This window comes from Aspergillus karnatakaensis (genome assembly GCF_047715665.1).
Source record: "Aspergillus karnatakaensis strain CBS 102800 unplaced genomic scaffold BJY04scaffold_50, whole genome shotgun sequence".
Classification (NCBI taxonomy): domain Eukaryota; kingdom Fungi; phylum Ascomycota; class Eurotiomycetes; order Eurotiales; family Aspergillaceae; genus Aspergillus; species Aspergillus karnatakaensis.
The window spans coordinates 183,586-198,997 of NW_027395762.1; the positions used below are offsets into that span (position 1 = coordinate 183,586).

Here is a 15,412-nt window from a genome sequence, read left to right on the forward strand (position 1 = left end):
TTCCTCTGGCGTGTTCTTTCACATGAGGCTTTCTTACTTTTGCCCACCCTAGAGTCCTACCGATCTATCATCCACTCTAAGAATCGAATCCTTACCGCTAAATTCTGGATTTACCTACAGCATTCCTATGATCATCCGGTCGGCTTACGATAATATGGTCGCTACCAAGCAACGGCAAGGCAATTTATTTCTGCCAGCTTAAGTTCTTCCAGCGTTCCCGCAACCCCCTCCGTCAACAGCTTCGAACAAAGAAAGTCTCGGCATGTCGCCCAACGTCGAAGTTGACAACACTTCAAGCCTAGCACGACTTACCTGGGACTTGTATAACCTCTGTTACTTTGTTTCCGAGAGTGCGCCGGACGATCTCCATGAGCTGATAACAGAGCCGGTTTCTTTTCAAGGTCTTCTACGAAGCCTACACGATTCAGCGGCATCTAACTCCTCGTCAGAGGACCCTACCGAAGCTGATCAAGATTTGCTGCGACACTCTCTGCAGACCTGCCTACATGCACTACAGCGGCTAGAGCAACTAGTCGCCGAGTTTCGGGATCTTGCCAGTGAAAATGGGTCTCAAATGCAGCACAATATCGAAAAGGCTACACGACGGACAGAGATTGAGAAGCTTCAAGCTGCACTTACAGTACAGTGCGCAGACCTTCGATCACACGTCAACCCTTTAGCCTCGTAAGTTCTACGAGCTTCACCCTCGCAGACAATATCTCACCATATAGTCCTTCACGAAGCAGACCACAAAGCTCCATGCTGCACCCGTTAGAAGCGGACATCCGCAAAGCACTGCAGCCTTGCTCGCCCACCCACGCCGCTCCGGAGTCTATATCTGACCATCAAGTCAGCGTGATAGGCATGACACAAAATCTTGAGACACCGATGACCATAAAGGCGGAGGAGGGTAGCGATTACCCCTGGTCCAGCTTCCGCGCCAACCCGCGTTGCTCCATATCCGACGGCTCCCGAATCTCTGAACACTCTAATGACTCGTCTGCTACTCTTTTCATGAACAACCTCAACCCGATATCACCATTGAGTATCAGAGCCTCTCCTGTCAGTCCATTGATTCCAGAAACCAATACGAGACCGGAAATCCCTATCCCGACCAGTCTAGAGGAGCAACACCCTCCGCCACCAGAGAAATACCTGCACTTAGAAGATGGATTCGTTGCCGAGAAGGAAGCCATCAGTCCTGCATATGCCGTTACAAAGGCCGTGGTACCGCGACCCCGAACCCAGCTACGAGATCTTCGTTTAGCATCGATTCGCTGTGAGCCACGAGATAGCTTTCATCAGCCGGACCATGCAACCAGAGAGAGCTTCGAAATCTTTTTCAACAATGAGGAGCAAGCTCAACGACTAGATACTAGCGGTCTACTAAGACTTGTAGTCTGGTGGCTGCTCAGAGCGCGAGCAGCTCTCGCAAATTGCGAAAGGCCAACACTCGTCAATGCACGGGGTAATATGAGCCCTTCTACAACCTCGTCGACATATAGTAACCAGGCTTATGTGGATCTGTTGAAAGCGTCCTGGATTCTTTACGATGCTGTGATAGCACGACAGAGTTTTGAATCGTTGACACTAGACGAAAACAGAAAGCTGATCTCGGATTTATCTGATGTTCGTCATTCTACTGCGCGTGTTGAGCAAAGCTGACAATCTATGGGGCCTAAAAGAGGAATTCTCGCAGTTCCTCTCTGCCGATGTTCCAGAATCCACATCTATCAAGTTGCGGAATCTGGATATATGGGAACCAATACAGCCAGAGGAAATAACTGCCGAACGGGCTGAAGCTGCCCTTGACCAGTGCAATTCCCGATATATTACTGTTGAGATGGAAGACGCCGGCTCGGAAGCTGAGCGCGTACTTCTGCGCACCTTCATTAACGCAGGCATTGGAGGCAAGAAGTCGAGAATGCGTACCAAGGGTGCTCCATATATGCTTCTGTTGTCGACATCGGACGGGGACAGCGAGCCCAAGCTCATCCTTTGCAACCAGAGCGGTACCATGTGCCTACAAAGAGACTGTAAACTCCTCTATCCGTATAGAAACGTCTACACACTGCTAACCACTTGTCTAGTTACAACTGAGGACTTGGCGGAGTTGACACGAATCTCTAATGCATCACTTAGCGCTGCCCTAGGTGTGAAGATATCTGAGCCCGTTTCACTAAAGTTCGATTCTACTCCAATTTCGGTTTCCTTTCAATATGGTTCAGATCTGGGCCAATTCATCAATACGCCGAAAGCGTACTTTGACTCCGTCTCTCAACGCGAACCAGTGGATTCGGACCAGTTTTCAGAAAGTGTCATATTCAAAACCTCGGTTGAATCCGTTGAGCAATTGAGGTTCCGATAATGAAGTCTATGAATCCTCCTGTGGTCACACGCTCGTGCGAGGTGCGGATCCTCGAGAGAACATTTGAGGAGGTGTGGCAGTCTGTTCGACGTATGGTAATCACATCCTCCATCGCGGAGAGCTCTCCAAAATGCCACGAATTCTTCATGCCTCTGAGCCGTGTCCAAATCCATCGTGCTGAAGACTCGCGGTTCGTCCAGATCAAATGGTCAGATACAAGTCAAGAAAGGTCCGACAAGACTGACGGCAGCTACAATACGACTTACTCTTATGTATATGACGGCAATAGCCCCAATATTGGCCTAGACATACACTTTCGATCTTAGCAGCAGGCAGAAGACTTCGAGGCTGCCGTTTTAGGCCTTACCAGCTACCCTACTCTTTCATGGTCACAGCCCAGCTGTTCAGGCGTTATATATGATGTGGCAGACGCTGCTGCCGATCAGAAGCAGTACAAGGCGGTGTTACTGTTCAGCACCCGGCTATCCTTCAAATATGGAGACCTTTACTATCTCTACCGCGACACCGACTACATATACGACTCTGCTACTCTTAAAGTCAGATTCCACAAATCTCCTACGTCGATTACGTCTCTTCCCATACGGACAAGCTCTAGGCCGCAACAACAGATGTATCCTTCTCACATTGCGAGAAGAAAATCGGAACGACTGAAGTCCTCTTTACGAATGAACCCACTCTGCGCGCTTTCATGTCCTCCCTCGCCTCATCCTATAAACTCACCTTCTCCCGACGCGCAGACACACTAACAACAAAGAAAAAACAGCCCTTCCTCAACTCCCACAAGTCCTCAAAGGGTGAAACAGAGGTCCAGGTCTGGCGCAGGGAGAACTCAACCCAACTCGCAGCACGGTGGACAGCCGATATCCCCGATAGATGGCTTACCATGTCTGTACCGTCTGGTAGCGGTAAGGGTATCTCGCGGGACAATAACCGTGTTGAGTTCCCGGTCACGGACTATATTAGAGGGACGGTGCTTAACCTGGCTATTATTGCGGCGGGCTCGCCGAAGGATCCGAGGATGGCGAGGAGGAGCGGGCCGATTGCGATATCTTTCAAGAAGACCAAGGGTGAGTTGCGCTTGAAGAGCTTTGAGATCACGCTGACCACTCCGTCCCATAGATCGAGACGACTTTATTGCTGCGCTAGGCAGCCAGTCATGATGCCGAAGTCCTAGCACCCAACCGGTCATCCGTAGTAAATGGCTTGATGAAATTAGCTCTCAGGGAACAACAATTCAGCCCCGTGGTTCGATGACGGACAATACAACCACCCACCAAATCAGTGACTGAAAATGAACCACTGGATTCAACTTCCAGTGCTCGGCCATACGTACCTTACATCCCCTAAATTCCTATCCGTAGTCTCCAGACCTCCCATCCGCAGCTATGAAAATCCCATGACCCGTTCTATCTACAAAACCGAGACTCATGATTAGCCCGACTGACAAGGGTATCCGGATGGGCGGTCCCTGTGGCGTCATTAAATCTACTGCAGCGGGCCGGTGCGACCTTGTAGTTACTCTGCAATATGATCTCACGCTTTGAGCATGAAATAATGATGAGCTGAGCTTCTAAAGGTTTGTTACCTTGAGAGTGGAGGTGTGACTAGACGGGAAGCTCATGTGATAGTTATGAGGAGTCAGCAATTCTGTTAATCAACTAGGAAGTCACGAGATGTCCGCAAGACGTAGACTTGGTCGCTATAATCCAGTGCCCAGTTCAAGTAGATAGAGAGGAAATACCAAGCGGGCATGAGGAATAGGGGCAGACGGATAAGCTTTGCGGGGCGATGTTGGGAGACCTTGGATGCATGACGGGGGTGCAGGTGTGCTACCTTAGCTTCCACCTTGGGGCTGACGAGCTCGCCTGCGGACAAGGCATCACGACCACTCGCAGGAAACAGGGTGGAATCCGATTAGGCGAAGACACGGAGAATGAGCTTACGCCTCGCACAAAACCCCCTTGCCCTGTCCTGCCGCGCAAGGCTCTATAGATGGCGTAGCATATTTTGAAATCAGTCGTGCCGTAAAGCAGCAGCCTAGTTAGAGCACATCATCCCTCTCGTCTACATGAATCACATTTCACATCCTACCGGGTGAGTAACTCCATAAGCCCGCTCGGTTACAGTCAGGTTCAAGCATGAGTACCGCTCGTGTCTTACGTGGTGCCCTGGGGTGTCATCTGTATGTGTAAACTGCCCGGTTCATGCGCGTGCGCACCGCACGTGCTATATAGCTGACCAAAGCAAAGCTAAGAGGCTGAGTGCTTTATAATCCGCCTTGTGTCTGCTTTTCTGTTGCCTTGTTCAGAGGACGCGAATCACTGAAGAAAGTTTTGCGCGCTCGCTGGATTTGCCCGGAAGCTCCGCGAAGGAGGATGTGAAACGGGGCTGCTACTTGCCACTCACCTTTCTGCCTGGAGATCAACTGGTCTTTACCCGGGTGACGTGCGTATCCTTTATATACCTCTCCCCTGAATATCGGGTACCATTCAACCCAAGTATTCTGTTCCACTATGCCACCATACAACCACACAAGACGCCACTCCTGGCCGTACTGCGGCTCGGGTATGCGCCTTCGCGACCGCCGGAACTTGCCCGTTATCACAGTGACAGGCCCGCCTGAAGACGTCGAAACAGAGTTTCTGACACCAGTAATTCCAGAAGATCTTCTGGAAGATGATGCGGCCGCTGCCGGTATCGTTCGATCTCAGACAACGGGGTCGCATCGACACTGGTATCACTCCAGTCATGCAGCCAGCCAAGATGAAAAGAGCATCGGCACGGTGTCGCTTCGGAGGATAGTTCAGCCACCACTAGACAGGGCGCGGTCGCTGTTTATGCTGCCGACTGTAATATCAGCTGGAGAGGCAGCGTTGCTCCCGTATTGGGTACACCGGCTCTCCAAGCATCCCATATCCATCAAAGAGAAAGATCCTCGAAACGTTGAACGTGGTCGCCTGATCGTCGATAAAAATCACAGACGATGTCACTCGGAGCGCCCACGCTCCTGGAAACAACCGAGCGAGAAGCTCTGGACATTGAAGGAGGAGTGATGAGGTCTTGCATCGATTATTTCGCGTTTTTTCTCGTGTATCGTTTGTCGTTTGTTATTGTTCTCGCGGGTTTTTGTCATAGAGCATGAGTCCGGCGTATGGTCAGAAAATTGCATACTGGTGTCAAATAGTTGCTTGTCTGTTTGCCGTGTTCGCATATTGTGTCTGCATATCAAGGAAATCATCGCATCTCGAGAATGAAAGTTGATTCGCCCTCTCAGCCCTTCGTAAGATAATCTTGAACAGCAGTGTTGTCATCATAAGCCCACTGTTGTCTTTGTCTAAAGCCAGTATTGGGCAGAGAAGGAGGCATTATGGGTTCGGTGGTCCTGGGTAGGCCAAAATATGCTTCGTCCGAAAGTTATGCGGAACGTCTGCGTCGTGCAGTGTTGACATTCGTCAAGGAGCCTCATTAACTGCAGCGCAACCGGAACTCGGCTCGATAATGCCTCGCATGCCGACTTCCGGCTGGGTTTCCTCCAGTGGTGCGTCCGCGACTCCGCGGAGGCGGTTTATGTGGGGAATTTGCGGGCAACGTGCCAACGCCCGGAGCGGAGCTGGGCGTTCTTGTCGCGACCATTTCAGAATCATGATACGCCCGCGAAGTCCCACTCGCTTGTATCTGCCCGGAGTTGATCTCGTGATTGCCCTCGCACCAATCGTATTAGAGAAGTTCTGCAATAGAGAGTGTGGTTGAAATGATTCAACTTGGCAGCGGGGAAGAATCAATGATGGATGTCTCAGGCGGCTATATTTCTGCCTGCAGCATGTGATGACACTATGCCTAATCCGGGCTTGGCGGGGCTCTCTCGTGACTCAGGATCGCTCGTGATCATCTGCCGGTTCTCCGAGTTCTGGAAAGCGTATTCGAGTCTTTGGGGACTGAATAAGCGATCTCTGAACATCGGTAAGATAACATGCAGTGTTCACCGAGTTCTTGCACGGTTGCACATGGGTCCCGAAGGCCCGAAAGCTCACCGACAGAAGACCCTCAGAAAGCGGCTGAAACGGCTGAACTCGCAGCCAAAGTGTGCAGGCAGAAGCGGTCAAACTGCAGTCATCATGGGGGCCAAAACATCTTCTAGCGCGCCTTATGGATTCCTCTTTGGGTCCCTGGACATGGGTCGCATTCCTCAGGCCACCATAATTGGCTCCTGCTTTGCCAGAAATAACAAGAATCCGCACTAGGCCCTACAGATGGACCTCCAGAGCGCGTTGGCAGCGTCTCATTCGTCCCTCACTGACCGTCTCGCTTGCCTATCTTGTTGCGAAAGTCGATGCTGATAGGACAGGTCGTCAACGATAATGTTAGTGCCTGCCCTACGAGGTCAAATCCCCCGCCATGACGAACCGTCCTCTGTCTCGGCGACAAAGTCAATCCCAAAGAAACGCGATCTAGCGGCTTGCCAACCGAATATAAATAACTCGACGAATCCCTCCGTCTTACACTCGTTTTGTTTATCATCAATCACCAGTCCTTCAGCGAGCAATCCGCGCTTCATCCTATCCTTATACCTCCCTCCAGACAAATGAGTGGTACATCAAACCTCCACAAAGTGACCACAACCGAAACCATCCAACGACCTCTCTCTCAGTCTTCCACTGCATCCTCAAACTTCTCAGCTACCAAAGAGCTCCAAGACAAATCTCTGAAAAGACTCGCCTACCTCAACGCACGCACCTTCGACTCAAAGATGGCCCCAAACACCCCCCGCGACTCATTCTCCTCCACTGAGGATCGTCTCCGGCGGTCCGGCTCCTACACTTCACAAAAGAGCAAGGAGGACCGCCATCGCTACAACAACTCCGTCTACCATTACGGCCGGCACTCAAACCAGTGGCTCTTCGGCGGCTTCAGCGTCCGCGACACAGTCCGCGACGGCGTTGACTGGATCCGCCAACAGAAGAAGGGTTGAATCCTTGCTCCTCGTCAACGAAATCTATCCGAATCAATATGACGCTACCGCCTTGATTTCCTGCCTTGCGTGTTGCACCGCACGCACAGCACAATCATGCCATGAGAGCACATCAGTCTCCCCCACCCATCGCAGCCGAATCTTTCGAGCAGACACCTTCGTCGAAGCATCTTCCGAGAGTCGAAAGCGACATCACGATTTAAAGATCGTCTCATACATGAGGAGGGCTTGGCATTATTCCACTACAGGATCCACTGTCGCACCCCGAGCCCCATGAGGACTCCATCAATTGCTTTCTTTAGCCTAGACAGATGCTAAGAACTGAGAACCCTTCTTTTCACTCAATATAAGCCAGTTCCTCTGCTAGACTCTTTTATAACGTAGTGTAGGAAGCATAAACTAGACGTCTTCTGCAAGAACCTAAGCATTTCGCAACGAGATAGTAGTATACCATTATCCATCACACCACTGTGTTCTCATCAACTCATATATTTTCCAAACCAGCTAGTCTTGCTGATTTATTGATATTTGTTCAAGTCCTCTGAGAAAGCAGCGTCGTGTACGATGATATATATATTTTACCCACTCACATGCAAAAGCCTAACACTACCCCAACCATTTCCGCCAGAACTTCGCACAAGCAAACTTTTTAATTTGAACTAGAGAATAGATTTAGCTATGCGCAGCAATACCACTAGATGAAAATCGATCAGTGTGGGGTGGTATATGAACTTGGTTTGTATTTAGCAATGCTTAGTAGTCACATTAGTGACAGTTAAAGACGCAAATGATGAACAGTCTTACAGCACGTACTATGGCTATAAAGATCGGCTTAGGTTCCTGGTGATCTGGAAATGGTTGTTCTTTCATTCCTGGCTTTTTCAGTTGTAGACGACTTGGAGACTTGGGAAGGGTAGAACCCTGGAAATTGTGAGGTGCTGGATCCGGGTTGGTTTTATGTGAATATGGAGCGCGAATCGGTCAGGCTAATAGGAATTGATCAAACAGAGACACTGTAATACACGTGTACTGTAATACATGTGAGATCAGGAAAAAGAGTCTGGATCAGATGGAATATTATCAAAACAGATAACGAAACGTGATGCAAAGTGAAGAGAAAGGTGGAAAGTAGCCGCTCGCGGCTCAATATGAACATTATGGCTTATCGAAACAATATGTGTTGGGTAATAACATGAAGCTCAGAAGGTCTTTAAAGGAGTTGATTTGCGTCACTCCTAAATAACGAGGGAATCATCACAGCGAGTATTTGAGAAGCAAACTGAAGCCTTCCTTTAATAGAACTGAGAGCGGGAAGCAGCGAGCGTCAATGGTGCGTGGAATGTTTTCAAGGCAAAGACAATCGAATAACGCGAGCTGATAAAGAAGCACAAGCCAAGGATCCTCGGGGAAATTGTCAGAGAAAGGTCCAGCGTAGTGGCCTTCATGAGAGGGCTCAAGCCTGTTGCCAGGCCGCGATTTGCGCCTCCGATATGTCGATGTTCTCAGAAACCAAGCCTTGTAACCTAACAACTTGGGCCGCAGCTAGCGAAAGAAAAGTCTTTGTCAGCCGGAAATAAACTCCGTCAGGGCCCCTGCAAGGTACTTTTACAGTGGGGGATATACACACTTGGGCGTTGTGATGTGGCAGCTTCAGCATGCACATGAATAGCTGCTGAGTCAATGACTGCTCGAGTTGTCACTCCACTGAATGTGTTAACCGCCAATATCACGCGTAGCACATATCTCCCAGGGTTCGCGATGGAAAGGGGTCCAAAGCGAGCATATCCATTTGAAGTGTTTCCCAATTGACTGCGCACACTGGACGTGACACTCCCATTTAGGCCAGCAATTGTGGTTGTCCCAGTCTCATCGCGCAGTGATATGGTTGCGCCTAATTGTTGGAAGGGGTCAGTGCCCACGCCGCTGATGCGGCGCACGGCCACAATCACGGGAAGGATAAAAGAGACACCTGGGCGAACAGCTGTTGGAGGCTCAATCATGAACGTGAGACAATATTCGGAGCCGGATATGCTGTTTTGCATTGTGTAATTGGCGAGGGGTCCTGTATACCGGTGAAGTAAGAAATGGAAGATAGGTGGGATTACGCGACCAAGATGCTAGATTATGTAGGAAGGCCCGGAAAAAAAGACTTATTTTTGAGTGAGAGGAGAGTAAGACTTGGACAAAGAATGCCGATGCACTTTATAGAAGAAGAAATGAGATGATATGAAGGACGAAAACAAGCTGAGATGACTTTGCTTCGGACAGGATAAGCTTCCCGCGACCTTCAAAGTGTAATCAGCAATATTGATGTTTGCCACCTCAACTGCGAACTATATCGGGGATCCCGGGAAGATCTGCAGAAAGACAAAGAAAGGGCCAAGAATGAGAGTTGACAAAGGGTTGCTGTGCAAAACCATCTTTCGCGCCAACCTGTGGATCACAAAGAGCATGGCGAGTGGGGGCACAGACACTCGATCAAAACCCAAAAGGCAAAACACATCAGGAAGTTCAATTGCCACATGCGAAGCTTGAATTCAATGCCGAGATACCTATTGACAACCCAGCGTGGTACGGAGTACTAATCGCCTTGCGGGTAATCAATGGTGTGGACTTGCTTTTTCTTCGCTCGAGTACCTATGTATCGGTACTACTGTTCTCTTTGTTCGCGGTTGCCCGAAGAGCCTCAATTCCTACCCTTGACCGTTCTGCGCGCAAAAGGGTCACTTAGCTATCATGGGGCGCCGATGTGAAGGATGCGCATAGAATACCAACCGTGGGTCGCTTAATCTGTCTGTGTTGATCTCAGGCTGTATCACATCATCGATGCGCGAGTCAGAAGCGTGGATCGCCCGAGATCTGAATCTCACCACGCACTAGGTACTCCCGACCATTGATTTGCAAGCCTCACCAGCGAATGTGTAGCGAATGACATGTGGGCGGACTCTTTTTCCTGATTACCGTCCACGTGCATAATTGGAGGAACATGGGTTCGAAAACGGAAAAAGGGGTAAGACTAATGATCCATGGATGGGGGAGGCTGCTAGAAATTGTAATACTGGTGATATTATGCTTCGAAACGAGCATTGTCGGCTTTTTGTCCTGCAGAATGCGAAACAAGAGAATCAATCTCGGATTCGGAACCATCGTCAAAAAAGGGTGCAAATATCAAGCCACTCGCATTGATTACCACCTTCGTCAAATCATGCCTATCTGGGTAGAGTTTCTAACAATTCTGCATGCGCAAAGCCAGGTAATATGGACAGGATGTTGTGCGTCCCACTGGTCAGCAGGAAGGAAGGTTGGGGAGCGAGCCCCGAGAGCCGAAACCCAACGGTGACGAGGGTGCCAAGCCCGTTGGAGAATGTTGAAAGCCCGACCTGTTTAGGTGAAGCGGGTCGCCATGAACAGTAACAAATCGATGAGTGTCCACAGTGACGAACCTAATAGTCTGATAGACCATGCATTGGTAGGAGTTATTGATCAGGATAACCCCTGCACCCCCGCCTTGTTTGCGCCACACCATGTTGAAGTATGTCGAGTTGGGTTTAGTGCATAAACTTAGCCACACTTATAGTAGCATCATAATTGTGGCGCACGACTGCATCAAAAGGGCTGTGGTCAAAGAACCACATTGATTAGTCCAGCATTTCGTGATAAAGCAAATCTTGCATGATAATCTTGCAGGCTAGTAATATCAGCTCAACTCCGATATGGCGTTATTGAAGTCCACACCCCCACCCCCCCTCCCCCTCAATCGGCACCAGCAGAAGATCTCTTTGAGTGCACGAAGGATTGACTGAAACAATGGCTCCTCTAAAGGCAGCTTGGCCGCCAAAAAGCTCCTTCAGATCTGTAAGCCTGACTGTCGGTCCCTTTGAAGGACCTCGCTGCGCCAAGGTTGATTTCCTTCTTGTCAAGAACGTATCATCGGTTACGGCATACCGTATAACCGGTCTTCAATGGCCTAACCTGGAGAACAAAGCTCCTATAAGGTAGGATCGCTGTCAGCCCCTACTACAATGCAATTCACGATAGACCGCGCTACTTCTGGCGAGTCGGCGAGTTCACTCCTGCTAGTGGCGTTGCCTTGAAGAAAGTACGTACCTAGGGTCCAGGTATTAGGTTAGGTAACCGTGCAAAAGTTGCGGTGTGCTAAAAGATAGCAACATCGTCGTCAACAAAGACGTCACCTCGTCACCTTGAACAATTCATGAAACCGGCAGCGCCGGCAGGGGCATGTCGTGGCCTGCAACTAAACATGTTGAAGATCCACTAGATTTTGAATTTTTGGAATCCTGCAGGATCTGCAGGTCCACTCATGGGAACACCCATCTCTCACCCGAGATCTCCAGATCGCTCGAGGATTCCTATCGAAATGCTGCGAGCGAAGCATTATGCGGGCGACGAGTCCAAAGCGGCAAGATCTAGTACGAGTACTCCGGTTAGACCGCAGCCCCAGGACGCAAATCAAATACTCATCATGCTGTTCGCTAGCGCGGATTGGGCCGTCTCTCGAAAAGTGACTCTTGGCCTCGGCTGTTAGTTCCTCAGCCAATTATCTAAACGGAGCTTGAATGCCAACATTTTCCAAGTTCCGGATTGTTATACAATACGATCAGGATTAACAGTGCTGATGATCAGCATGATCGTCTCTTTCATTGTTATTTCGGCCGAAACGTCCCCACATGCGACGCTGACGCAGAAGCCGGATCTTGATGACCCTTGAACTACAGTCAATGCAGGCTGTATCGGTGCACGTACTTTTGTGAGGTTTCCTTGACCTTGCTCCACGTACCAAATTGGACACTCAGAACAACTTCGCTCGAAGCAAGCTGGTATGAGTGTTAGAAAACGGGCAGTCATTCAACTTTGATCGTTGGATCCAAGGTCCTCTCACGATGGTACATACATAGTGCCCGAATTGTGACGATGACCTCCGGTACACCGGGTGCACCGCAGATCATTTGATTATCGTCAACTGGATGTGTGTGATTGAAAGCGTGCAATGATAGCGGCAACGAGCCACTGGTTGGGACCTCTTCCATGTAGGCCAAGAAAAAGTGGTTCCCTGAGAACGACCCTTTCCAATTTGAATCAGCTGTGCATTCTTGAAAGTGTGTACTGGTTGAACAACTGAGAAGTCCTGTCTGCCGAGGGTCTCAAAAGGCAAAGAGTGAGGCTATAATAGATCCTTTGTTTGATACAAAAGACTCTGCAAGCTAAGCTAAGCATAGTAACAGTTCCCGAGCCAGATATGAAAGAGATACCTCGAGTCACATGGAGATCATTGAGGATCCTTCAGCATCGTAAAAATCTGACTAAATGGATAGCCAAGTCCTGATATGGCTTTTATCTGTCAACACTGTGCTGACCCCAGCAAAGCAATGTGGTACCTATTGTAAGAGAAATCGCCGTTAGGCTTTGCTGAGCATGCTTTCAATGAATTGTCTCAGGCTGATGGTTGTCTTCTTGCTGCCCATCAGTCACTCTTTCGGCATGCTGAAAAGTGAGGAGTGAGGGAAAGAGGGCCGGGCACGTCCGGACATAGGGAGTGAGGAAAGGCCCTCCTGCCCTCCGAGACTATCTTTCAACCCAAAGGCTCTCCTACATGGGACACAATAGTCCGAAGGGCTGCCAAGTGACAATCACTCTATCAGTTCTTTCATTCCTACCAGAATGCCTGCCTTATTGTGTGATTTCATATTCATCAGATGGCACCTATCCCTCACCGACCTCCATCATCGCCTTTGATTCAACGTCCATCACTAAGTGCACCTCCAACACCCGGCCAAACCACGTCGTTTATCCCTCGGAAGCTCTTTCTACAACTCCTGGCCGGAACCGTTGGGATATTTATTCTTACCGTCCTTTTCTGGAAGTCCTCTCGCTTCTTTCGTTCCTTCACAAAAGACAGAGTCCTCAGACCGGGAAACACTACGACGGCTCGATACGCAAAGACTTGGTACGGTTGGGTGTCGTTTCCCCGCCACGAGGCAAATAAGCAATTCATGCGAAAGTCCATGGCAAAACTAGGTATTCGGACTACGTGGGAGTCATCGAGGACAGATTTTGGATGGGTCAGGGGGGATCCCCGACAAAAGCAATTGGGCACAGATCAGGAGCGAAGCCAGCAATGGCTGCCGAGGCGAGCAACACGCCATGGTGTAGAAGCGAATGAGGCCATTCGATGCCCTGCACGTCCCTCTAGTCGCAACCCTGCTACGAACAGCGGCTGCGAGACAGCCTTCTTACCCTTCGCGACTGGGGCACTCCCACCGTCCGAGGTGCCAGTGCCGCCCGCTACACCCCTTCATGAGCTCATATACAGGGATAGGCCTTCACAAGAAGGGCCACATCGCACGTCCTCTGCTGGAAACTCCACAGTTCAGCAGCTACGGCGTGTTGGGATCTCCGAAGTGTCAAGGTCCAATTCAAGCTTGGAGGTTATACCCTACGATAGAAAGAGGTTCATGTCGATCTCGCAATTTCCGCTCACTCGAAGCTCAGCTCGAGTTCCATTGACGCCGATATATTACAGGAAATCGGCCCCACCTAGCTTCTCCATGCCCTGCCTTTCTCAAACTGGAAATGCCCCTATACAGCCTCGTCCATCTCCGAACATGGCTACCAATTTAGACAATCAAGAAAGTCTTATCCCTGCCCCGGATCCCTTCCGAATCTTTAGATGCTCACGAAGGTACCAGATATGGTCCGCTCAGATGGGAATGCAGACACTTAAGTGTCTTGGTTACAGCACACACACGCTTCCAATGGGACCACCAGGAAGTCCAGGGTCCGCGCTCCTAGGAAATTACTCGATGGACAGGACGAAATATGAACGTGCGCGCCAGAACTACAAAATAGTAAGGTTGACCTCTTCTTCGGGCATTAGCGATTTGTTTCTTGGTGGCGGTGCCCAACAGGACAGACCTCGGCGGCCAAGATCGGTACATGATGAGAGAGCCAGGGTGCAGCCATCAAAATGGCACACCATGCCATCATTCCGAAGCCACCCAACCCCAATCCGTCGCCCCTCCCCCCTGACCTGCTATGAAGCCATAGCTACCGATCGGCCTACCTCCTTCACGTATGCTGAAACAATGGGCAAAAGGTCAAAGCCTCGAACGCGAAAACGACCAGTAATAGATAGTGCGCCAGAATACATAATCCCAATCCGAGACTGGAGCAACTGGGAAGTCCGCTTGCTGGATAATTTGGATCGGAGACTAGGGTGGGTCTCAAACCAATTGACTCCCGGCCAGCGACCATTTCATTTTGCCTTGCTCGCTAATCACTGGCTCAATCGAGAAACATGGATCGTTTACGATCCTATTTCTCGGGTTCCCATTGACATGCGAAGACACTGGGGAGATCCACGGTTCAATGTCCCTTACCCTGCACCCTCCGGGGCATCCAAGAGGAGGTACCCTAAGCCTCATCGCCGGCCAGCAAATACACCAAAAATAAACTCGTGGAGGCTTGCGATGAACCGATACCGAAGGCGATCAGGGCTGAAGGACCTCATAAGAAAGATTGAAATATACGGAAGTTCGGTCGAAGAACCGCCAGATGGACAGATCGATCCAGCTAGTTGGATACTCCGCAAACCACCAGAAGGATTCCAGCTATCGGCGCGACAAAGACAAACCTACTATGAGGGTGGTGCGGGCTGGCAAGAGAAGCTAAGCGACTGGCAAAAGATTCGACGAGGGTACCGAGTCCGTAAAGCAATTTATGAAGGCCGTGTAAACAGGACCAGGGCAAAGGAAATTGCACATGGTATAACGCGCTACTGCCAACAAGCTGCTGCAAACCTCTTTCCACCGAATGAAAGCAATAACAGAGAGGAAAACGAAGAGCTTTCGACGGAAGAGCCGTTTCAGGTCTGCCCGATGGAGCCAATAAGCCTGCAAGTCCTCCCAAGATAGCGTCATGCCTCTCACTTTTGTAACTTGAAAAATAAATATATGGCCTAGGTAGCCGGATATGAAGCAGTTTTATACCCATTCTTAGCGCCAAGCTTCTTCATATGATGTATTGATATGCTAGCG

At 49.9% G+C, this 15,412-nt stretch overlaps 5 protein-coding genes across 5 annotated transcripts; 4 read left to right on the forward strand and 1 right to left on the reverse strand.

Moving 5' to 3' along the window:
- Positions 1-212: 212 nt before the first annotated feature.
- Positions 213-3,549, forward strand: BJY04DRAFT_230284 (uncharacterized protein; the record flags this gene model as incomplete). Its single annotated transcript, XM_073719256.1, has 8 exons — positions 213-684; positions 855-1,629; positions 1,688-2,036; positions 2,091-2,344; positions 2,374-2,640; positions 2,695-2,925; positions 2,985-3,456; positions 3,509-3,549. The coding sequence occupies exons 1-8, from the start codon at positions 263-265 to the stop codon at positions 3,547-3,549; spliced, it is 2,811 nt and encodes a 936-aa protein (XP_073567824.1). The 5' UTR covers positions 213-262.
- Positions 3,550-4,902: 1,353 nt separating this feature from the next.
- Positions 4,903-5,442, forward strand: BJY04DRAFT_221583 (uncharacterized protein; the record flags this gene model as incomplete). The annotated part of the gene is made up of 1 exon (XM_073717167.1): positions 4,903-5,442. The coding sequence occupies one exon, from the start codon at positions 4,903-4,905 to the stop codon at positions 5,440-5,442; it is 540 nt and encodes a 179-aa protein (XP_073567825.1).
- Positions 5,443-6,971: 1,529 nt separating this feature from the next.
- On the forward strand, positions 6,972-7,358 carry BJY04DRAFT_221584 (uncharacterized protein; the record flags this gene model as incomplete). The annotated part of the gene is made up of 1 exon (XM_073717168.1): positions 6,972-7,358. The coding sequence occupies one exon, from the start codon at positions 6,972-6,974 to the stop codon at positions 7,356-7,358; it is 387 nt and encodes a 128-aa protein (XP_073567826.1).
- Positions 7,359-8,811: 1,453 nt separating this feature from the next.
- On the reverse strand, positions 8,812-9,400 carry BJY04DRAFT_221585 (uncharacterized protein; the record flags this gene model as incomplete). The annotated part of the gene is made up of 2 exons (XM_073717169.1): positions 8,812-8,900; positions 8,968-9,400. 2 exons carry the CDS (start codon positions 9,398-9,400, stop codon positions 8,812-8,814), a joined length of 522 nt encoding a protein of 173 aa, XP_073567827.1.
- A 3,672-nt stretch (positions 9,401-13,072) lies between these two features.
- On the forward strand, positions 13,073-15,394 carry BJY04DRAFT_230286 (uncharacterized protein; the record flags this gene model as incomplete). Its single annotated transcript, XM_073719257.1, has 2 exons — positions 13,073-15,244; positions 15,338-15,394. The coding sequence occupies 2 exons, from the start codon at positions 13,073-13,075 to the stop codon at positions 15,392-15,394; spliced, it is 2,229 nt and encodes a 742-aa protein (XP_073567828.1).
- Between the last annotated feature and the right edge of the window lie 18 nt (positions 15,395-15,412).